We start from the raw sequence: 25,277 nt of genomic DNA on the forward strand, positions 1-25,277 counted from the left end.
GCGCCAGGGCGCCCCCAGGCGGGCGGGAGGACCCGCGGCAGCACCGAGGGGAACCATTCCCCCCCTCAAAATCCAAACCCCCAAAACAAAGGAGGCGGAGGCGGGAGGCTCTGTCTAGTATTTTATTAGATTTCGTTTCCAATATGCCTGTATTGGAAGATTTAGGAGACAAAAAAGGCACAAACTCACATTTAAAGAAACGACGAGATAATCTAACCCTTTCTACAAAGTGTGTTGCCAAAGGAAAAGAGCACGATGAACCCATCGGGACGTGGCGGGAGGCCCAGCGGGATGAACCCAGAGGGGTGTGGGATGTGGGGGGCGAGCAGCCCCACCAGCAAACCAGTCTAACCCAGGCTGGGGTGAGGGACCTGCCTCTAGACCCCCAAACCCACTCTGGATGGGAGTGAGGGTCCCAGTGCATCCATCACCCCTGGACAGACCAGTGGAGGATGGAGCAAGGGTCCCAGCATATACATCCACCTTGGATGGACCAACAGCAGATGGGAGCAACAGTCCTGGCACATCCACTGCCCCTGGATGGGCCAATGTCCCAGGGCCAATCCCGCTGGGAGCCGACAGGTCGAGGGGTTCTTGCCAAAGCTGATGAGATACGGCACGGGAACGCTGCGTGATCTTCGCTATGCTCACTAGCAGGAACCAAGCATCGAGACTGAAGGGTCTTTACAGGATTTGTCTATCCCAAGGCTGAGGAATGCTTCCACTTCGGATCAAATTGGAAGGAAAGAAAACACAGGGCAAGGGAGGCGGGGGGGGGAGTATTCAGGCTGAAGTTCCTGCAGTTTTCCTCCCCCCGCCTCCAAGTTTTTCCACTAATCAGGAAAGCTTTGTGTAAAAGCTCTTACTCTGAAATCAGAGGATCAAAAAAGGATTGCACGGTGGAATGTTACAATCTGCTTCCACGGCGATTAGTGTCATCGGATGGAAAGCCTCTTGGATAACACAAACTGAAAGAACAAGTGTGCTGTGTGTATTCTCAGGTTGCCCTCAAGTGTAAGAATCCCTCAAAACGTAACCAACAAACACAAACAGAAGTCAGTGCATAAATTCTCAGTTAAAAATACTTCAAACTGAAAGAACTCTAACTGGGGCCTACACTCCTAAAAAAACTTCTGGAACAGCTACAGAACATGCCATGAAACATCCTGGTCCCAAATAGCCTCACAGATTAAAATTTAATTTCTTTACCTATTTTACAATAAATTTGTTTTACTTCTGCCTGGTGAGATTGCTAAAAACCCCTCAAACCCCACCCCAACCCCACAGAACCGTCTGAGGTCACTGAGAAGAGCCTGCCAGAGTTACTGGTACAATTCAGAGCTTATTGCACTTAGACATGAGTAAGGCAAAATAACAAACTAAAAATAAAGGGATAAACTGCCCCCTTCCCAGAAACCAAATGCCATCCTCTCCCTCCAGAGCATTCCTATCTTCCCTCGCTCTGCAAACAGTTCTGATCCCAGCCCTTGCTCAGCATGGCATGGGATCATTTCAGGATCTCCTGCTTGCAGGAGCAGGAAGGGCTGGAGGAGTTGATGCATTCCAGAATGCTAAAAAGACTCCTCAAAAGTGGTGGTGCACCCACGACTGTTTGGCATTTCAGTATTTCATGTTAGTGCTGCCAAATACAGAAGTGGAAAATAAAGTTATTACTACTAGGGGGAAAAAAAAGAAAAATCAAATATTGTGCCTTAGGGCATTAGCAAAGAAGTAGGATTTTTTCCTCATATTTCTCATATTTAAGAAAGCAGCATTTCTTTGTTCTGCTTAGTTGATTGTCTAAAGCTGTTATCAACATAAGGATAGTTACAGTAAGTACTTGAGTTCATTAAATAAACAGAGCTCTTTACATTAACAGTATCCTTTGTGATTTATAATCACCAACAAATATCCTAGAAAATAACTGCAGGTTTTTGTAAGTTATTTTTTTATAGCACAAAAGCAGATATTTTAGTCAGTCTTGCAATGGGAAGAATATTATTGCTGAGCAGAACCACCACCCCAGGCATCTGGATGTAGCCAGACACCAAGACTTTACTTGTACACCAGCCTTTGCAACATCCCAATTGGTCCAGGGAGAATCACATTATTATTAGTCAGTCACTTCAGCTTTGTAAGTTATGGGAAATCTTGGTAAACAAAGAACCAGGAAGTTGCAACATATGTCAAGAAGGATTTTGTAAGACTGACACACAGCTGGAGGACAACAGAGCTACATGGGCCAAAGGGACCATGGACCCCTAAGTTGAAACTCAACAGGGAAGTGCTGAAGGTCCCAGCACGGGGATGCTGATCACAGCTCCTGGGCAGTCTTTAATCCATGGATGCTAAGACAGAACAAAGTAATGCCAGGCAGGAGCCATGGATCACAACTCATCACAGACCAAGAACTCTCTCTGGCTGCTACTCATTATGTATTCAGATTACCCATCATTAAATATCTCCCCCTGGGAGCAAGAGCCAAAGCAGAGCATTTTGTGGAATCATTTTGCACTCTAAAATACTGACAAGTTTCCCTCTCCAAACAGACATTCAAAGAACGGTGAAGGGCTGGGCAGAAACAAAGGTGGCAGTTTATCCCACATGGGAAAAAAAATTAAAAAAAAAAAAAAAAAAGAAAAAAGAAAAAATCTAAGTCACCACATCACAAGACTATTTTAGCTAAAAATGTCACTTGGAAATCAAACAGGGCCACATGGAAGTTGGTCTGAACACAATGAAAAAAAGAGGAGGGAGGAGTTGTAAATACAGCGATCTCTAAGTCACACGTCTCCGAGGAGCTGCCTCCTTGGGATACACGTGCTAACACTGGAGTGCTTAGTACCAGACGGTCTATTTGCTCACAATATTAAGGGGCATCTAGAATTAGCTATGGGAGGTTTAAAATCGCCTGCCGATTGGATAGAGAAAGGCTTGATCCAGAGATGGTCCGTCAGTCAAGAGTGTGGATTCCCTGGGCCTTCCTGATGACTGTCTTGAAACTAAAACAAAGAGACAACAGGGAAACGTTTTAGAACAACTCTGGAAGAGCAGTGTGCCAAGAGAAGTGTCAGACAACCTTCAGAGAGCAAATGTGAGTCACCAGGCAGACAATGGCAATACAGCCCTGCATCATGACATCGCAGCACGAACCCAGAGTAAATGTGAACGAAGAAGGAAATAAAAACATTGAAGTTGCATTAAAAAAATCATCAGAAATTATCAGAAGACACCCCTTCAGGCACTCCCTCACCTTGCTCACCACCTACCACCAACTAACCAGTAGTTAAGAGAGGATGAGCAGAGGTAAACAGTCAGTGCTCCAGGAGGATGTGGTTCTGCCCCACCCCATTCCTCCCAGTGATAACTAGGATGGTATTTTACTGCCCTAGAAAAGTTGAGGCTAGTTACCTGGACTTCTCAACATAAATGGACAATCTCTTCTTTCTCCTTGCCTTCTTACTTCTCTAACACTATACCACGTTCTTCTACAGTGTCTAAGAAAAATTCACCAAAACCGAGCCCCAAATTGATGACACAATTTAACAGAATAGGAAGAGAACAAGTCAAAAGCATTAAAACTGTCATTGCTGCTTCTCCTGTAGCATGAAGTGTTGCTCCAGGCCTTGGCCCATTAGTAAATACTGCTAACAAGCAATGCAAGAAATAAATTCCTTGCTAATATTCTTGGAATGTTCAATTTCCAACTGTATCTAAGTATTTGCAGGTCCAACTTCTTTTTTTTTGAGACACAAAAGTTTCTCTTCAAGTCATGGAAAGTAACACATGCATTACAGAAATAAGAACTGCAGCAAAATCTACAAAATGTTCTAACACATTTTTCTTACACTTCTCACTCAGACATTTCTTCAGAATAGATCTGAAACGAGACAGTAAACTCGCTCATCACCCTGTCAGTGAAACGAGTTCACTATAAAAACAATCAATACCACAGATTTGCCTGTCAGAAGCTATAAACAGGATCATTTCTTACATAGACTTTTTGGGTTTTTTTAATTAAATAATAGAGCAATACAGAGTTTGTCAAACTCCCTTGATACCTACAGTGCACAAGGAAGGAGTCATATTAGTCATCTGCAGCCGACATTCCTTTCACTGGATCTTTTTCTCTCATCTGAAAGAGGAAACAATATTTGAGTACACACATGTTATCTCAAAATGTATCAGGATGGAACACATTAAGCTACCTCCTGTATGTAAGACATTGATTATACCTGAGCATCCCAAACCAGTGGTTGTGAAATGCACAGGCAGGCACCATTTCTGGTTAAGCTGCAGGTTGGCTACAGGATTTGGAACCATTATCCAAGGGGCAGAGTGTACTTGAAACTATAATGAAATATCCTGAGGCATGAAGGGAGAGAAGGGTGCAGTGCAGGACACAAATCACAGAACAAGGTTCTCATTATTACCAAACTTGTGTTTCTTAAGAGTAAGAATCCTGTTACATACCCTCACTACCTGCTTATAGTATTTAGAGCTAAAAAACCTTTTACTCAACTGTTTTTTGGCAATGAAGGAGGACAAAACTGACCATTCAGCTTTGGGTAAAAGCGAACAGAAGATATTAAAGCAGTAAATGAATCACTGACACTCAGACCCTCATTACCTGTGGTTCAATACATTTCCTGGCTCAACAACGAACAGCAGTCCATAATGATCAGAAGGAGATGCCAGCACGATGGAGTCATGGCAAAACCATTCAAACCACACACAGCATGACCCAGATAGCAGGACAGCACACACTCTGCTCTGACAGTGCACCAGTCTTTCCTCTCTACTGTACTGGAGAGAAGCATCTTCTCACACAACCCACACCTGCCCTGCTTTTCCACTGACCTCATCCAGCTGTCTCTTGGTCTCCTCCTCCATCCTACGAATGTCCTCCATAGTCAGATCAACCCACTTATCGAGCCAGCAAAAGAGCTGCCGATGGAAGTTTGTGAAGAGACGCTTTTCTTGCTGCAAAAAGAGGAGGAATAAAACACAAACGAGCTTAGTCACAGGGCAATTACCATGGATCTACCCGGATTGTTACAGTTTTCAGAGATGTGTACACTGAAGAGTCAGCTCTCTCGCCCACCTTTCTATATAGCTGCCACAATTGGAAACTGGAGATAGCTAATTTTTATTCTTTTAACAGAATATCTAATCTAGAGCCTTGAATCCCCAGAGAAAACGCCTTTTTTTTTTCCCCAAGCCTAGACAGCAGTCTGCACACTGCATTGAAAGAATTAGTGAATGCTTCAGTAATTTCCTTTGACTTGACAGTATTGTTCTGACTGAAAAAAGTGCTCCAAGTTGGGCTTACTTAGAGCACAAGAGCTGGCCTGAAGGTGCAGAAAACAGGAGAAACGGGTATTTTTAAAATAATCCTTAAACTTGCTAAAAACTGGAAGTTAGGAAATGTGAAGGGCTGACATGCACCTATCTTGCTTTTTTCTTTTGCACTGACCTAAAAAAAAATGCCTAAACTTGTTTTCCACAGCTGAAAACCTTTGTGCAGAGGTAACTAATGTGCACAAGCTGCTTCAGGTTTGAAGCAATTTATTTCCATTTTATAGGAGATAAGCTAGACAAAGCATTATATTAGACAGGGATATAACATGCCTCTTGGAAAGTCCTCATTAAGGAAGGGCACTTCAGTTTTACCCATTATGGTTTCATATCTGATAACCTGCTCTTATCAAAAGCAGCTCGACTACTTTTAACCAAACCTGCAGATGCTCATAAGAAGAAAGGGATTGAAGACACTGCTTTGTTCAGGCCTTTTGTTACACAGGTATTTGAAATCCTGTAGCACCATGGTCCTTCCCCTTTGGAGTTCTCCTTAGATTATATCACCAGAGAATTGCTTTTGCAGAAGCAGCACTGTAGTTTATCAGTATTAACCACTGAGAAGTCTCTGTGATCTGAAGGCACTGGTGTTTTATGAACGTGGTATTGCCTGGAGAATCACACACACTGATTCCCAGGTGCAGCATCCTGGTGCAGTTCATGGGTTATGGACTCTGCTACAGAAAAAGCTCTTTTCAGGATACCCATTTTGCTTTAAGTTAATGAAGTTTCCTACCCTCTGCCTGTTTTTCAAGCAGCAGACTAGGAGAGGAAAACATGACTACAGCACTAGGACTTGCCAGAAAGCTCCTCAGCTGATCAGGATCAAATAGCTGAAGCTGTAACTATCCCCTCACAAAAATGTCTTGCCCCTAAGCAAAGTAATTCTAGTATAAATGGCATCATCTCTTCATTCACAAACCAACTACCAAGTGACTGCAATTCTCAGGCTGATCTATTAAACACTGCAAAACAGCCAATTTACCTTCATACACTGGAGTCAAAAGGGTTCAATAGCCAATTCACAGAAAATCAGCCAGCCCTGCCCTTGGATTAGCAACAAATTGAATCCACATTTAACTCATTGCAGGATTTCAGAGGCCTTGACTACACTGCCTAAGGTGATATGACTGGATTTCAAGTTACTATCTCCAGGCAGGACACAATATTAGAAGCTTCTGAGGTGCTACAGCAGGTAGAAGATGAAACACGCCCCATTTCAACAACTCTCTTCATGAAATAACTCACCTTCTGTATAAAGTTCTCAACTTTATTTTGCAGGCCCCACCACTTGAACTTGACTGTTACCAGCTTGTAAGCACACATGTATGGACAATCTGACTGTTTCCCCAGGTCCTTCTGCAAAGACACAAAGATATTCACATTAAGACTCTGGCCAAGTGTCTCCAGGAAAGCAGCTCCTTCAGTCCTAACTATGAAGTCTTTCCACAATTCCTCGCAATCCTCTTGCATCCTTACACCTTGTTTATCTTTGACTGACTAGTTTTGTCACATCTTCTCTCATCCCTTTTTCAGGGTATAGAAGAGCATGATGAAAATAGACCTTGGGTTTCTGCACAGGTTGCCTTCCCTGCATTTTGAGAGTGGACTATTCCTTCCCCTCCTCTGTTGTCCATTTTTTCTTCAATTAAAATTATGTCTTTCAGTATTTTCACTGTTATGACACGACTTGGTTTCCTTAAAAGTCTCTTGACAAAGTGTCCTTATCTAAAACATTTTGGAAATAGATTATATCATCTGAGTCACCCACATAATTATTAAGCCCTAGAGAAAACTCCATAAGGTTTCCTACTTCCTTTTACAGGAGCCATATACACTCTTCCTAAGTGAATCACATCAGCCTCAGCTTCTGCCAAGTTTGCCTCCTAGAGATCAGACTTGCACACCCATAGCTCTCCAGATCTCATTCAGGGTCCCTTTTAAAGACTAGTATCATATTTGCACTTGTAGAGTCTTCCCATTCCAAGGATTTCAGTGAAAGGTTAAATACTGCTGGTCATTACTCAGCTATTTCATCCTTGAATTCTCTTGGGTGGACCCTTGGGCTGAACACCAACAGCTCTGGTGATTTCTTGGAACTCATTCTTTGTACCAAATTCCTTTAACTTCAGAACGGATTCACAGCTGAGTTCCCTGTTTCCTTCTACAAAAGTGGATCCAACATTTTACAGATATATCTTTGGCTCCAAGCCCCAGCATCTGTACCTCAGTCATGAGAGCTGATACAGCTCCTGAACTCATCAATACATACCTTCCAGTTGGGACCCAGAGGTCCACGTCCAGTCTTGACAGACTTAAATTTTGCTGGATCTTCTTCTGCCTTGTAATCCTATTGGACAGACCCACAGGATTAAACACAAGTTATCTACTGTCACCCAGCTGCTCACTCTCACAAAGGATGTATTTTTCTGTGCAAAGAACTAACCTCTAACTTCTCTTCTCAAGAGCTACTGTTTTGAGACTTCAACACTAGGTCAGGCACTCTTAAAGGAAACATATTTCTTCCCCCTGTGCTGGTCCTAGACCTATATGAAGTGGTATCAAACTGATATGACCTTTGTAAGGCTATCAGAAGATCTGTAACCTCTCAGGATATGTTTCCTGTAACCACTTGTTCTTTGGGAGCTAAACACTGCTGCTCCAGAAAACAGCTACACTCTCTGGAGCTGTGGTATCCAGGATTTTTCACAGCACTGCATCAGTGTGATGCTCACATGCTGCACACTAGAAGACAAGTACAGTCAAACTCGTAGCACCATCAAAAAGAAAGAGGCTTCAGTTATGGTCCTTATTGCACTGGAAATAAGTTTGCAGCATTCAGATGCTATTTATGTTCTACCAATTCATCTTTAGTGGAAAGAAAAGCTAAAATAAGTACCCATTCTGGTTTAATACCCAAGACCAAGTTTGAGAACAGGTACCAAATATGGTATCAAATACTGTTTTAAAGTTGGGAAACTCAAACAACATCCCATTTTCATGCAGTTGGGTTTTTTTTCCAGTCCAGCACAGAAATATCCCTCACTTTCTTACAGTAACTGTAGTGATTCTTAGAACAAAGTATTAGCTACATGACTTCAAGATATACTTGTGAAGCCATGGGTCAGGTTCAAAAAGGAGGCAGGTTCAGAGAGATCCTGTATGGAAAGGGCAGTGTCATTCCCTGCCAGTCAAACACTCAGCTGCAGTGCTGTAGAACTACATTGTCACATGCACTGTAAGAAGGTAACACATTTTACAGACAGTGCTGACAGAGCTTTTAAAAGAGTTCTTCCTCTAGCTTGCTGGAACTTTTAAGGAATGCCTTCACTTGTCCTGCTACCTGTGACCATTCCTGGGAACACAAGTTGTACATTATCACTCTTTTAGCACAAGGCCTCCCACACCAGGGAGCTCTTACCCACCTACCATACCTTGGGAAGTACTTGACTCCGATCAGCAATGTCTATATAAATGGCTTCTACACTCTTCCATACCTCTGGCTCCAGTTTATGGACCTGCAGTGAAAGAACAAGACCAATTTAACTGGTTCAACTACAGAACATTCCCATTCTAAGATCATAAAAAGCCAGCAGGAGATGCAGACACCCAGAGCTCCCCTTCCACGCACAGAGAGGACACTGTGGTAAACACACAGTGAGAGATCTGCTAAAGAAGCAAAGGTGCTCACACAGAACAAGTGTTTGGGGGCCAATTTTATTCACATATGTGAGAAGCCAAAGGAAGGAGGCTCTGCCTTGCTAGTGAGATAAGCATTTCAAATCCAGGAACACAGTGAATAGATAGTTCCATGCAGCAATTCTCTCATCTAGCACAGAAAGCAGCATTGTGACATTAAAGAGATGAGTAAAATGACATGACACAAGTACTTACATTCTCTTGTGTTCCAAGATCTGATTTATGCCAGGTTTCAATTTTGATCAGGAAGTCATCCTTCATATACTCATTCTGTCATCAAAATAAAGCTTCTTGTTATTCTCAGGATATGTAACTTGTCTTCTTATTAGCTAGATAAGCATTAGGAGAGTCAACTCCAAGAATTATAATTTGACTGGGGTCTCAGGGAATTTCAGAATTCTCTGTAAACACATCATTGCTTTTAAGGAATTAGTGATCAATTAATTTTGCTAAGATCAAATAAAGCACAAGCTGTTCACTGAAAAAACATAAGTTCCATTGTTTTAGTGAAACATTTGGAGTTTACAAATATCTTTTTCTTTAAAGGACAATATCTGTCATCTTTTCATAGTTTAGAAGGGATAACATAAGTTAACTAGACAGAAACCATCTTTTCAAAGAGATTATAGATCTAGCACTGAGTACATATTTTGATGCAATTCTTCAAATTAATAACAATATTAAACTGATGTGTTGAGAGCTTTTGACACTGGAAAGGGGAGGGACAAGAAGCACAGTTCTGACAAGTAAGCAAAAAACTTTCCATTTCTCACTATTACTGTGAGTGGCAAAGGACTTCCAAAGGTAACCCAATCCTCCCTCAAGGGAGCAGAAACAAAAGCACAAGCCAGTGAAACACTCAGCATGTAAAAAGGAAATATCAAATTCAGAAGACAGACTACTCAAAAAGGACATCCTGGCATGGGCTAAGTGCCTTTTCCTCAGTTTCCCCAGGCAGTGGTACATTCCCATTTGTAAAGCTGAGCATTGCTGCAGCACAGACACATCCCTGTCCCTGGTCACAAAGTGTTGGGGAAGGGGGGTTAATCTACGTGATCTTACAGTGATAAAAGCTGAAGTGCCTTTAGCTAAAGAGCTTCTTATATCCAGAACATTTCAGGCATTATTCCATAGATCATTAGTAAAAGCAATACTTACTGTAATAACTGGTCCAAGAAATCAACACATGAAAAGAAAGAGATACAGTACTTTAGTGAAAAGACTGTACAGCAACCACTGCCCTCCTCCCAACTATCAGCAACACAGGGGCAGCTTCAGCTTCCCAAGGGGCTGCAGATACTACTGAGTTAAAAAAACATGGAAGTAGTTAAAAACCAGTGAAGTTCACCTCCTTCTCCTCTGGAAATTCTCAGGCTTGGAGAAACCCAGAGGAGCAGCAATTAATTATGTACTTCCACTTGTGCTCCCTGGACTCCAGCCAGCTGGATGAGAAGATGGAATAAGTATGTTCAGCTGACGGCATTTTACCAATCCTTTCTCAGCTTGCAGATAAGAAACCTCCCCATAGTTCTGGAGCAAACACATGCTGGATTTCAGGGCAATGAAGACCTCACTGTTCCTGCACGGGGTAACCAGACCCTCTGCATCTCTACTGCTCATGGTAACCAAACTCCCCGGACAGAGAGGCTCAATTATTCAACACAGAAAAGCCATTAAAGATCCTGTAACAGTCAGCATCTGTTCCACCTGAGCCATCAGGGCATGTTAGCAATTCTACTCAAGACTAAGGAAGTCTGAAGCTGGAGTGGAACTCTGCTGTTCTGTACTGAAGTTTAACATGAGGGCTTTATTAAAGAGCAATTTGGTTTTAAAGGTACGACTGCAATTTGTGAGTTTCCAACCCAACATCCTGTAGACAGTTACCATCCCAAATCACCCACCATGCACATCCAGCTTCCTTAATTACCTACTGCTGGGTCTTGGATTGTTCCAACCCCCCAGCAGTCTGAAAATTGCTTTTTACAGCAATTTTACAGAAGGCAAATTATTTAGACTGACAAGTTGGGGTGGAGGGAGAGAACAAGAAAGCAGAGCTGAGGCTAATTCTTAAAAGGCTGAACTTAATCTCAAAGAACATTATTTCTGCAGGAAGTAGGATTTTTTTCCTGCTAGTGCCAACAAAATAATGCATAAACCAGCAATAATTATAAATCAGGGCCTTCCTACCTTCCTGTGACTACGTACCATGACTACGCAGCTGCTTTAAAACAGGTTCCTTCACCTTCTTAATTTCTTCCCTGTGGGGAAGACTCCTCATTTGTAAAGCAAACAAATTAATCTCTTTAGAAATGTCCATTGAAACTTAGATGCTCAGCTTGTTACAAATTAGGACTTGCTCTTGAGGTGTTACAGCAACAGCTCCTACACATTTCAGCTGAACTTGTAACTTCTCACTTTCTCGACATTTGGCCACAGGCCACATTTATACTCAGAAGAGTGGAGCACACATCAAATTGCTTTTCTAAAAACATTTAAGCAACATTACATCAGACTGCAGAAAAGACCCAGGAACACTGTTCTCCTTGGCACAAGCCCACAGGTATAACTATCAGACAATCCTTATCACTTTTTACTGTAGAAGTTGTGAACGCACACAACAACGATCTCATTTACTGCTCATACTCTCAAAGGAGCTAAGCAAGGCTTCCACTCAAAGTATATAAAACCAACATATTACAGCACAAACAAGTGTGCAGAATTGCAGGAAGTTATAAACTAGGCATTTAAATCCCCTCAATCTGCAGGACTGCTTTGATAATGGCACATAATATGCATATTAAAGTAATAATTGAGCTTTTCGGGGAGATATTGGGAAATGTAAGAAGGATGATCTTATATAATAAAAACAAAATACCATGAGGCACAATTAACTAAAAGTGCTGCTTTTTTTCCAGTTTAGAAGGCTCTGTGTAATAGCTGATGTGCAAGCAAGCAGTGCCTCAGGGAGCAGCACACTGACACCCCCTTGATCCGGGAGGACACAGGCACAAACACCAGGAACTCCTATACTCACACCAGGCTTAGCTCTTACTGTGTCCCTGGCCCTTAAATTCCAGACTCTGGTGAGAGGGATGAAAGCCCTGTCACTCACTGCAAGTCAGAAAGGCATTTTGTGCTGCCCAAAGACTCACATGAAGCCACCCAAGGGCTTCTCACGTACTACCAGAACACCTGAGAGCATCCCAAAGGAAAATGGTAAAGCACAAGGAATCCTACAGCACATCCATGGGTTCTTCCCTCCTGCCCAATACCAGCAAGGGAGGGTTTCAGCAACTTTTCTGAGCTTTTCTTGATTCATGTCAGGCTGGCAGATTCTCTAAACAGATTTATCAGCCTCCGCATCAAAACTGCCTTCTGCTCCAACCCCCACAACAAAGCCCTTTCTATCTCATATTATATTGCTGTTTATTACAGTTGAGGATTTTTTTGGGCTTTGTTATCATTTCTAGCATATCAAAATCTGAAATTTCTTTGACTGTGTTGGAAAGTCTCGTACTTGATTTTAGTATCGCTTTTTTCTTTTTATTTTTACTTAAGTAGAATTTTAGCAGTGGGTAACTGAAGGATAAGCAGGTAGGAGTGAAAAAACAAGTAACTCCACACCTTTGTTTCAGAAATTGGTGGAGAAGGAAAAGAGGAGGAGGAGGATAAAGCAGACATTTAAATCAGTTCAGTGTGCTTAACATGGAAAGAAGCTAGACATTTACTAGAGCATTTAAGTAATATGCAGCAAGAAAACTGCCTAAAAATTAGAAAGGTTACAAATAACTTTGTTTCTGCATCTTGTATTATGTGACACATTAAAAAAGTATCGTGCAGTTGCTCACAGTATCTGAATTTTGTATTTGAAATATGCATTCCACAAGACTGCAACATGTAACTTCACATACTTAAGTAACACCATCCTGTCCCACTGCAAAGCTTTTTCCTTCTTTTAAAACACTTCATTTAAAATTCTCTTAAGTAAACTGTCGAAAAATATTTTTTTCTATATTGAGTTTCAAGTACAGTTGGAATTTTTAGGTTTCTAGTTCCCATAGCAACTGTACCACTACCAACTAGCAGAAAATTAATCCTTCAAAGATACAAACAGCATAAAGCAGCCAAAAGCACTACAGAAGTTTGGAGGCAAAGTCAAATTTTCGGTTCCTACAGCAGCAAAGATCAGAAAAACAGTAGTGGTTAAACACTGTGGCTGGTAACTTCAGTAAAATACTAAACATTCCTGTAGAAAATGAGTTTGATGTTATTTCACCACTTTATAAAGCTTCCAGAGCCTCACCCCTGCCTTACACATGGATTCACTTCATGCTTGTTGGATGAGATTTGGACAACTGTGTCAAGCAACTGTAGCATTACCTGCTCAGCCTTCACCAACCTCAGATCCTGCAACTGAGCAAACACCATCCCATAACACCTGCTCCCTTCAAACTGCACTAAGCAAGAGCCAACTGAGATCTGCCCTGTTCCCCTCTTGCATCTTCCACTGTTTTTCCCACCTGGCTACACCTGCACTTGAGTACATAAAATCATCCCTCATATTTATTCCATTAGTGTTACACATCTGTTCCCTTAGTAGGACTGATATGTTCCTCAGTCTGTTCTTTTCCCCTGTCACTCAGTAGCAGCACAACAGACAAGGGCACTTCTTTTAAGTCCTCATATTTTGCTTTTCCTGACCACAGAAAGGTGGTAGAGAACAGAAATCCAAGATTTAAGAGCTGAAACAGCTTCCATGCTGGTTGCTTCCTTCCTTATCCCCTCCTACCCTCGTCCCCACCCTCAGAAACCAAAAAGCCAGAATCCAACAGTCCTTCCTCAGGCACTCACCAGTTCTGCAGTAGGGGTAGGCATTCCATGCTTTTTCATGTATATTCAGAGCTCCTTCAGGGGCCAGCATTCTCACAAATGTTGGCACCTTGCTGCAGAATTTGGAAATAGGAAGAAAGGCATTGATAAGGACTTCATGTAATGAGAGCTCTGGCCCAGACACTGTGAGACAGGCAGGACATCACCTGGAATGCAAATGCTAGAAATATGCACTTGGGCACATTGGTGGAATTTGTAGAGTTCTCCCCACCCCCAGTACAATGTTTTCTAGAGATGCCAAACTGGACATGTTAATACAAACCTTCTTTACATAATAAAGGATATAAAAAAGGAGAAAAAAAATATCAGAGGCTGAAAGCAGGTTGAAATCTAGGAGGTATTTTGCTCTTTAGCCAAATTCAAGTATGAAAACATGGGGTAACAGGATCAGACTTGCTTTGAAAAGCTCAAAGCCAAATTTTCTTGGGACAACAGCCACGTTTACAGGGGTGGGTAGGTGTACCAGCAATGCTCACTGCCAGTTGCTGTTACACTCCTGCTTGTCTTTCAGCCTTTACATAATCTGTGATTTACAGTTGGTGCAACCCCATTGCAGCTTCTTCCAGTTCCTCTTGCCCAGCTCTGGGAGTACAGTGCTTCCCATACCTCTGTAAGTGGTAGATCTTGTGTGTGTACTGCCCACGCTCTCCATCTCTTTCGTAGGGCTCGTTCACCAGGACCTCCACTCCTTCACCTCCTCCAGTTTCATTTTTACTGGCTTCTGCCACAGAATACAGCTGCCCCACTTGATACTGAGGAAGTTAAAGACACAGTATTATGACAGCTATAATTTAGCAGAAGTAATAACTTCACCAGATGATGCCAAGGACAAATTCATTACCTGAGGAGAGGGCAGAGAAAAGGACACTCACTTGTACAGCTAGATAAGAAGCTCATTTAATCTCATTTGATACAGAAAGCTTGAGTGGTAGTTAGGAGGAAAGCACTGCCAATAAAATAGTTACCTTTAACTCTTAAATCTCAAGCTCCAAACCAACACAAAATCAGGAGAAAGCAGAAAAGATTAAAGGAGCATCAGGATAACATTTAAAGAAAACACAGATGAATTCAGGAATAGTGTAGCAAAATCCTTTGTTTTCACTCTTTTTGGCACAGGTGTCCCAGTTGTTCAGGTCAAATGGAGAGTAAAGCACTGCCAGTCCTGAATCAATAAGCACACAGTACTGCATCCACAAGAGTCCTGGGGAACTTCACACAAAGTTTTTTTACAAAATGCTGTCACTGTTCCTCCTATTATTTTTCCTGTGATCCTTGTTTTGGCTTGTGGGTTTTTTCTGTATCACACTTCCTCTTAGCCACAAGTTTAAACCACTAACAGGGAGAGCACAGAATTACAACATGCAGTAAAATTTTTATCCTAAGATTATTTTTCAGTCTCTTACTGACACTCACTTGGCACATTATTTGCCAGAAATCACTCAAACCACTTGATACTATACAGTTGCTTTCATAAGAGGCAACTTGCACAAATGTTTCACAGGGAAGAGCAGAAGAAAAACCAAGAACATGAACAAAAGAGAACATTCTTCTCTGCATAAGATGTTAAGATTAATACACTCTTGCCTCTAGTAGTTACAAAAGGGGATGCAGAGCTCAAAAGAAACATGATCAAATGAAGAAAATTCACTCAGGTCTCTCTGAGGCAGAGTTAGATGAGCAAAGTTTGAGGATGAAGAAGCTACAGCACTAAGTCAAAAGGAAGTGTTCTAACTTAAAAGAGTTAAGTCTTCAGAACTCTTAAGCAAGCAAAACAGCAACTGTTGCCAAAGGCAACAGAACAGAGAGGCAATCTGAAAGGGTAATCCACAAAGTGTTTGGCATCAGAAGTGCAATGACTTAAAAAACCCCAACCAAAATCAAAAAAACCTCCAAAACATAACTACAAAGCAATGGAACACTGTTTAGGCTGTCTTCTGCAGCACAGAGCTCTGCACCAGAGTCAGGAATAACACTTAGCACACTGAAACCCAGCCTGGAAAAGTGGAATACAACCCAGAAATACTCCACTGGGCTGGTACATCTTCAGCAACGACAGAAGATTTCTACAGTTGTTAAATTTTGTTGTCGAGTATCCAAAATAACAACAGCTCCTGAGCTCTTTGGTGTTTTGTACCATCTGGGGCTAACAAAGACCATGGAAACATTTATTCCTACTGGAAGAGCAGCTTTGCTGGATCTCTCCAGAAGGTGCTGGCCCAGGTTATATGAGCAGCCCTTGCTTGGCTGGACAGTTCCTGCACTGGCACAGCAGGTTGGGTTTCAGTCTGGATTCTGGGCTGCAATACAAGGTCCTGACTTCTGACATTTCACACACCACATTGCTTTCCTTATGACTCCCTACATATGACCCATACAGAAAAGAATATTCACCTCCCTCCAGAAGAGCAAAACATGAAGAGTTGTGAAACCTTAGAAACAAAGTTGCTTTAGCACGGTTAGAGTCACACATTCATAGTGAAGAGTTTGTGATGAGTTTGACAAATACAGTATTAGAGGGGAGGACAGAATGGCTGTGACTGGTTTGCAGCAGGTCCCAGGACAGGTCTCCAGGGGTACAAACTAATTCCTCTTAGTAACAATCTCTTATTCATTCCTTCTCCCTTTCAAATATGTGGGTCAAAGTTCACACACTAAGAGGATAAACCCCTTGGTTTAACATCTTCACCATTTAAACTTCCCTGTTATTTCTGAGCCTTTAATCATATTGATAAAAAAGCCCAAACAAAACTGTCCCAATGAACAAATCCCACAGCATCTGCCTGCAAAGGTTAACAGAGAAACAGATCCTGGCTCCATGAATCTGGACTCCAGACAACTCTAGATAGACCCATCCTTGCAGATCTGAGAGCTCCAAAATAACCTTCTCCTCTTCTGCAAGAAATCATCCCTCTTGATCTGTGTCACAACACCTCTTATATAGCTGACAGGATATCTTCATTACACCAAAACTCTTTTAGAAGGCCTGATTTCAACACAGCCATCTCCAAGAACAGTTGTTTTCCCCAAAGCAGCTTTGAACACAATTAATAAATAAGATTCCTCTGCGTTTGGCAAGCTCCTTCCCATGTGAAAGGAACAAAGAGGCAGCACAGAATGTGTACACATAGCTCTAATCCATACCAGAATTTCGGTGGCAGCTGGCACGACACCCACACAGCCGCTCAAGTCCACGCTCCCAAAGTTGGCACCACACAACACAACGTTGGTCAGACTGTGAGAGCAAAGGTTGGCACCCAAGATACAACAGGTGTTTTCCTTTTGGTCCCTGAAGTGGGACAATGTATAAAACACGGGAATGCAGCTTGCAGCCCGCACTTGAGCAGGACCACATTTTGGCAGAGTTTCCTTGTAGAAGACAGTCTGCTACAGTCTAACTCCTACATCCCAGCCTTCAAGTTTTAGTCATCACCAGGGTTTCTCTTCCCCTATTTTATTCCCATCTTAGCAGTTACTTGGCTAACTAGTCAGCTTTGATCTCCTCAGTGCCCTCCTAATCACTAGTTTTCCCTTGAATTCCGTACTATTGGTTAAGCTCCACTTGCCAGGGGTGAGGAGACTGAACACAGAATCCTCAGCATATCACAGAACCACACTGAAGGCTCTGTCAACCCTTTGATGATGCCTCAAAGTTACAATTAATTTCATTCCCCATTTTACACATTGGCATCAGACTTTTGTCAACAATCTGCATGCAGAAGGTGTGAACTCTTATGTCTTTGGAGCAAAAATGGCCCATATTGAAGTGAAATCAGAAGTCCTCTTGCTAGCCAGAGGTGCTTAATGAACAGCCACACAGTCAAGAGCCATAACAAGTCTCCAGAGCCCTATTTAAGAGTTTTGTACACAAGGAAATCCTTGAAAGCAATGAAGTTTTAACAGCTGGTTTGTAGTACAGACATAAGTGTGGTGACCAAGTGATGCACAGATGTGTCAGCATCTTTCCACACAGGAAGGGAGTGAAGCAATAAGCAGAGCAGTAGTCATCCTCTGAGTCAACACTGGAAATAACCTTTCTTCTTAAGCACACCTTTAACACTGTCAGGTCACCCAAGTACATATGCAAAGGTAAGTGAACTTTAGAACTCTTTCCACTCATGGAACTGGCTCCTGAAATCTGGTCTATCATGGGAAAAACACCAGACCTTGAAATGAGGCATCACTCAGGGACATGGTGACGCTACACAGATTTCAGGAGAAATTAAGTTTGGTCAAGTTGGGGATCTATTTGCAATCCAAGCACTGGACCCAGGGTAGAGGAACACACCTCCTGAAAACAGATAACCCCGGGGCACCTAAGAAAAGGAGGTTGCTCGAGAGCAACAGATTCACTTACAACCCAGAAGCTCAATGCCCCACCCAGGCAGCCCACACACAAGGCTCAAACGTGCCTGGCACTGAACAGCCACAGAGGGAAAAGAGCACGGCCAGGGACTCGCTTTAACTGGATGAAGGCTAATCCTGGTATCAGAGAACTCAGAAAAACCCTGGGTTGGGTTCCATCCAATCTAACCCCCTCAAAGAAACAATTTCTATACTGACCTGCATATTCTTTTTACACAGCTTGATACCAAGGAGCCATATCACTACCAGGCAGGCTCCTGTTATTCAGGCTGAGGTCTTCTGTCCACTGGGCTTGAGTACCTTGCCATTTACCTTGTCTAAACCTGCAAGTTTGCATCCTTTGCTTACTTGGTGAAGGTTATCATGTTAGTCCTTCCTTTGACAAGGACTTCCCCACACAAATAGCACTCAGGCACAATAAAAGACTCAAACATTCCTACTGTAACACTTCAGTCTGACTTCTGTTAAAACTGCTTGAAACAGATGAATGCAGAAAGCATAAAAGCTACAGGTAGGGAGCTGGCAACAGACAGACTTCTGGCATTATAACATAGATCTAAAATCACTCTCTGATCAGAGGCCTAGTCTTTCCATCAGCATGTGATGCCTGTCACAGCAGACTGATCCACAGGAACAAGAAACTCAGTTCAGACACTGCTTTTGTTTTACTAGCCAGCCCCATGGCTGCAGGAATGCACCATACCAACTCCTAAACTGTGTTCTGTCGAAAGAGTGGAGAGTTATAAAAGGGATATGCTTAAAACAGTGCTGCCATGAGCCAGCCCACCACTGTCTACGCCACAGTAGCTGCTATATTCAGAGGAAAGAAAAATGAACAAGAGTGCTGTTATCACAGCTCTCCTCAAGAGTTAGAACAAGCTCTTGATCAGAGCTCACAAACCTAAGGCTTACAGCCAAGGATCACAAGAAAAAAAAAATACATCCAGAAGAAATCTACTGCAGAGGTCCTGTGGACTCTGCTAGTATGAAGGTTAAAAAATTCAAAACATTTATATAGTGAGATTGTAAGAGTGGTGTTCAGTCAGAAGGGAGGAAGGAAAGGCAAGCTGCAACTCAGAGGAAAGAACAGGGAAACAGCCATTGACTCTGCACAGCTACTCCATGGCCAGTCTGGTGATCAAAATCACCACACCCATTATAAACTACACTTCTTCTCTCAATTAGAGCTTTACCTAAACAAAAAGGAAGTTTTCTGTTTGTAAGAGCTAGAGAGGACAGGTCTTAAAGAGTCCTAGGAAAGATATACACAATCTTTTTTTTTTGCTAAACCAGCCTCATAAATCAGGAGAAATTCTTGATCTTTGCCTACAAGTTTAAAAACAAAGAGCTCCAGCAACACATAGTTCAAAGGGTAACTTAAAATTGTACTGAAGCTTCCTCTTCATGTTAGAAAAGTAAAGAACAATAGTACTAATCAAAAGGAAACTGCACTTTAAAATAGTCTGTCAACTCTAGATTTATAATCAGCATATCTGAAAGTATAAGAGATCAGTGCCCTCAGACTTTAATTTGGTCAAAATGATAGCGAATGAATTAACAGCTCACAGGGGTCCTGAAGACAGCTATATCCTTCTCTTGCATGTTCCAGTTTTTGTTCATACAAACTGCTTTGATCACAAGTTTATTTACAGTCCTAAAGAAAGGAGGCAAGAAGAAAAGAGCTTACCTCCTCCACAGACACAGGCAGGATAACGCGGCTGAAAGGGAACACAGAGACAGAATGTTAACAAATATCCCAAAATTTACACAGCACATTCCTCACAGCAATGGTTGCACAGCTCTACTCTCCACCCAGTATTTCAGCACCCACCCAGAGATACCATCCCTAGCTCTTACTCTTTAATCCCAAGACTATTTATACAATAACCTCAAAGAGAACCAACACGAGATGGGGCATAATTGCAACCCTCTCCTAAAACTCTGTAATTCAACAGACCCTCCCTGGTGATACCTCACTGGCCTACAAATCTAGGCAGCACCAACACAGCCGTGTGTTCCCTCTCATCCATCCTTTCAGCAGTCACATCTTATTTCTCATCAAGCTGCTGCAGAGGGCTGCTCTGGGCCTCAGCAATTCTGCTGAGCTCTGCCACAGCCACAAGGCACTGCACTGTTTGCTCACATGTCCCAAAGCAGCAGGAAACAGCCCTGAAGAGAGAGCAGAGGGGAGGCTTTCTCAGAGCTCACTGCACAGGAAGGTGCTGCCACTTCTGTACGTGAGTCACTTCTTTTCACGTGGTGGTTTCCTGAATGCTTCTTAGAATTGACTGACTGGACAGCAGAGCAAAAACTGCCAGAAATCACACTGAGGTTTTTTTGAAAAAGAATGAATGTAAAGCTGACAAAAATGCACATGTGTTGAGGCCTTTAAAAATATTTAAAAATATCTGTCTAAAAAAACTAGATTTGTATTTAACTTCTGATGCTGAACAAGGAACCAATGCAAGATACAGACATGAAATGGATACAGCTACTGTGGGTGGAAGAATTCCCAATTCTTTGGGAATTAGCCTCAAAGAAACTAGGACATAATGGGATCAGGAAAAAAAGTCCTCTTTATTAGCAAACTGATTTTTAAAAAGCAGTACTGGTGAAAATTGAATTATTTTTTTACATATTGCCAGCAAGACACCACAAGAACAAACTGCAAGAGAGGCAAAAGTTTACAGATTATGTAAGATTACTTATGACAGCAATGCTTTATGCTGGCTGCAAAGTACTGCAGAAAGAGCTACTGAGAACTGCAGATGAAGTTCCGTGTCAATAAAAGCAGAATAATGCACTACAGGCACTTGTTTTCACCAAACACATGGAGTTACTGAGCCCCAAATTGGCTATTGCCAACAAATATCTTGTGTCTTTATGAAAAAGCATCTGGAAACATCAGTTCAAAAGTAAACCCAACATCACAACAAACACACACAAAGAGACAATTATGTCATTACAATCTCTCGTGTATCGATGTCTTGAATATTGCACATAGTGCTGATCACCTCATCTCAAGGAGGATAAAAAAACAAGTGAAGGAAGGGAAAAAAGATAATTGGAAATGGGAAAAAGCTTCCATGGGAGAAGAAAGCAGTTAGACCTGGCCTTTCCAGCTTGGGATCAAAAACAGCTAAAGGGTTCAGGTATGAAAGAACACAAGAGATCATGAATGGTGTGAAAAAGTGAATGGAGAAGGAACAGTGGCTGTCTTACAACAGAGCAATCAGTAAGCAACAAATTTTAGACCAAATCAAGTGTACTTCTTTACATCATGTCTACTGAAGTCGTGGGATTCCTTGCCAGACATGGAAGTGTAAGCAATTTTTAAATGGGATTTGATCAAGTCATGGAAATCCATATGCCACTTACTGGTAGGATACACTGAACAACAATCGTTGTACTCACTATTATATATTGTTTCCTGAAAATATCTGCTAAAAGGCAAGATGGAAGAGGATCTTTGGTCCAATTCAGTATGGTGTTCCTTACATATGGGAGGACAAAAAAAAGGAAATGGATTTTCATGACATTAGGTCAGTTACGTGGATAAAACTGCAGTAAGAATGAAAAGAAGGACAGGATGATATGTAAAGGTGAAAGATCAAGAAAAAGGGAAAAAACAGTGGCTTTGGAATGGAGTTAAAATATTTGTCTTTAGAAAACCTGGTGTAAAAACATTGATGTAGGCTAATGAAATTCCATTTAGGAAACTGGAAGACACTAGATCTGAATATTTATCTTAGACTTCAATGTTCATCAACAAAGAAACAGAAACACAAACAAGTTCAATGGTTTACAATTTGTTCAGCAAGCCAAGAACGCAGGAGTGAATAACACTTTAGGTAGTCAAGTAATAAAGAAGGAGGAGGGAAGACTTCTCAAGAGGATCTGGAGGAAAAGCTTCACAGGAGCAGCAACGGGAACAAAAATTACTAAGTTTAAGACAGAACTCGCTCAACTTATGAGAAATTATACAATGTGGTTGGCCTGAAAATGGTGAGGAACAAACATTTAAGATCCCTCTCAGATTAAAATCTGTCTCAAATGGCAGCAAAGGGAAGTACAGCTGCAGAGAAGGTCAGTGCCATCATCATCACTTCACAGGAAAGGGAAGTGAGTCTCCAGACTCTGATTCTCCTCAAGCTCTTCCGATGCAGCTTAAAGGAGAATAAGGAGAGCAAGCAAGGCTTCAACCAGCATTTACCAACCCTGAAACCAAAAACATGCAAACAAGTGAACAAAATCCATGCAGCTCATCTGCAGCACGGATGGGCAGAAATAAAAGGTAAGTCTGAAAGTCTGACAGGACATCAAACGAAAAGTTAAAGCCATCACTGCATAACCATCAGGACAGGAATCTGCACAAAAATGATGATACAGACTGACTGACAATAAAATATGTGACATCAGGTTTTTGTTATATTGCTCTATATCTGTAATGTCTCCTAAAATACCTGTGGAGCAGATAATAAAACCCATCTGATTGAGTAGGGAGAATGTTGACAAGGGGTCACAGAGATGGAAGAATAATCTGTTCAGATGACATGCAGTTACAGATCACTTATATTTTTACCATCTACACTAGGTGGGCTGTAAGGTACCTGTATGCAGTGTTTGGACAAGCAGAACTAATATAAATAACAGCAAAACAGTCATAGCAAAGTACTTCAAATAGCCAGCTCACACCAAAAACAAGTGGTTTCTATATGCCTTAAACAACTGCTTCCCGGAACAGGAGATTTCATCAACAAACATCTCAAATAGGATGTAAAATGGGCAACTTCAACATACAACATCAAGGAAATACATACCAGAACCAATACAATAACACAGCTCAGAATGTGCAACCCTTAGAGACGGCTGGGAATGCCAAGAAGTGAAAAATAAATGCTCATTTCAAAGCACAGCAGCAACCTTGACTGTCCTTAGAGCCACATATGTCTTACTAAGGACACAGTGAAGGGAAGAAAGGGAACAGAGCAATGTAACTAATGACAACATTTTAAAGGTTTGTTGGCCCTTCTGAAAATAGAAATGGAAGCCTGTAAAAAGAAACAGATGTAGGAATTCTGGGTTTTTAACCTCTAGTCTTAACGTTTACACTTCACATCTTGTTTCTGAAACAGGCAGTGTGAAAGACCAGTAGACGTGTTGATTTGCTGAGGTAAATAATAGAGTAAAATGACTTTTGGAAGTGATGCTCATCAAAATGAACTGTTCATATGCTCAGAAATCTGAAAATTCCAAGGACAGATGATCCCACCTTTACAGCACAGCTCCCTGGCAATGAGCTTTACTGTGCTACAGGGCAAGTGGCTGTGAGCAGAAGCATGAAAAAGACAGAAAAAAACGAGCCAAGGTGCTGTAAGAGGGAAAGTAGTAAATTCATAGGAAAATATCAACAAAACAGAGGTTATAGAACGAGTTAATTATATTTTCATGCACCTGAAACTAAGCACTTAGCTCAGGTTTCTGTCTGTTATCCAGTTTAAGGCTACAGAAGGTAACAATGTCTCTGTGTTACAAAGAGCAGTCCTGCTGCTGCTCTTGAATTCTACACTCCTATTGTTGGATAAAAATAGCAAGGGTCTAAGGACTGGGGGAAAAAAAGTTAATCAAGTTTAAAGACCAGTACAAGGATCAGTACAACTCTCAATATAGTTTTAATATTTAAATCCAACCCATGGTCCATAATCTGGCAAAGTAATTACTATAAAGAGGGCACAGTCATGTAGGTAAATGTGTCTAAGAGAAGACCTGAAAACCTAATTTATCATTGGGATCACTGATATATCCTACAAAGGGGAGAGGAAAATATAAACAGAAAGCCTCTTCCATCAGCCAAAAGGAGTTTAAAATGATGGAATGCACTCAACTTAAGAATGCACTTGAGTTAACCTTAAGAATTCAGGGAAGAACTACGTGCAGCAGTGTGCAGAGCTTGAAGACACCCAGCCAAAGTGCACCGCTCCAAGAGCATATTCCACGTTAGCAAGCCCAAAGCTGCTGAACCGAAGGCTGCGAAAAGCAACTGTGACTAATAGTTCCACACCCTCGCCTGTCTTCCACCCCTTCAACCCCATCGCGGGGCAGAACAACCGCAGCAGCCTCAGGGTCAGCAAAGAACTCCAAGGGCCGGTTTCCAACATCCCGAAATATTCTGGCGCTACCTTATTCCAGGAGCTTCTCGTTGGGGACTCCACAGCTAAAGGCGGGAGGGGACCAAACCCAGCCTCGGCACCTGGCCCCGCTACAACGAGCAGAGGGGCCAAGACGCCCCGGCCTCCCACAGACCCCCCACGGAAACCACCGGGGCTGACACTCCACCGGTGCGAGGCCCTCGGCACCAGGGCACCGGGAACAACCCACAGCCCACCGCCGGTGCGGGGCCAAGGGCTCCGGGGGGCCGGGGGGGCCCCGCGGAGCCGCCGAGGGGCCGAGCGGACCCGGTGCCCGCCGGCAGCGGCGGCCCCCGCCCCGCCGTGACCTTCACTGCCGCCCCCACCGGCGCCGCGGCCCTCACAGCGCTCCCCCTTCCCTCCTTCCCTTCCCTTCCCTTCCCTTCCCTTCCCTTCCCTTCCCTTCCCTTCCCTTCCCTCCCCGCGGCCGCACTGCGGGGGCCAGCCCGGGCCGCCCATCCGCGGCCGCCCCCGCGCCAGGCCCGGAGGTGACCGGAGGGACGAAGAGGGGCCGAGGTTGGGAAGGAGAGGGGGGGATAGCAGCGGCTTCCCGCCGCACTCACTATTCCTTGATGAGCACCATGGCGGTGCCGCCGCGCCTGCCGGCCGGGCCAGCCCCGCTGAAGGTGACAAGGAGGCGCGTCCCCCGGGGGCCGCTCCGCTGCCGGACGGCGATGGAGCCGAGCGAGCCGAGCCGAGCCGAGCCGAGCCGAGCCGAGCCGAGCCGAGCCGAGCGCGCCGCACCGGGACGGGGGGGCCGGGCCGGGGGGGCCGGGGCGG

At 42.9% G+C, this 25,277-nt stretch overlaps 1 protein-coding gene across 1 annotated transcript; it reads right to left on the reverse strand.

Annotated features, from left to right (window-relative positions):
- Positions 1 to 108: 108 nt before the first annotated feature.
- On the reverse strand, positions 109 to 25,277 carry PITPNA (phosphatidylinositol transfer protein alpha). The gene is made up of 12 exons (XM_051809773.1): positions 25,061 to 25,277; positions 19,997 to 20,027; positions 14,554 to 14,699; positions 13,909 to 14,000; positions 10,216 to 10,223; positions 9,253 to 9,327; positions 8,793 to 8,876; positions 7,631 to 7,708; positions 6,607 to 6,717; positions 4,861 to 4,983; positions 4,066 to 4,135; positions 109 to 3,002 (listed from the first exon to the last, which is right to left on the reverse strand). The coding sequence occupies exons 1-11, from the start codon at positions 25,078 to 25,080 to the stop codon at positions 4,088 to 4,090; spliced, it is 816 nt and encodes a 271-aa protein (XP_051665733.1). The 5' UTR covers positions 25,081 to 25,277; the 3' UTR covers positions 109 to 3,002; positions 4,066 to 4,087.

This window comes from Manacus candei, unplaced genomic scaffold, assembly GCF_025592945.1.
Source record: "Manacus candei isolate 608988 ecotype Guabito, Panama unplaced genomic scaffold, ASM2559294v1 h1tg000076l, whole genome shotgun sequence".
Classification (NCBI taxonomy): domain Eukaryota; kingdom Metazoa; phylum Chordata; class Aves; order Passeriformes; family Pipridae; genus Manacus; species Manacus candei.

What these genes read in the sequence shown, in the direction of transcription:
- PITPNA (XM_051809773.1), bottom strand. Translation starts at nt 25,080, where the DNA reads ATGGTGCTCATCAAGGAATA. An exon ending in ATGGTGCTCATCAAGGAATA is followed by an intron (nt 20,028 to 25,060) that starts GTGAGTGCGGCG and finishes GTTCCCTTTCAG; the next exon opens with CCGCGTTATCCTGCCTGTGT. An exon ending in TTGAGAACTTTATACAGAAG is followed by an intron (nt 4,984 to 6,606) that starts GTGAGTTATTTC and finishes CTCTTTTTGCAG; the next exon opens with CAAGAAAAGCGTCTCTTCAC.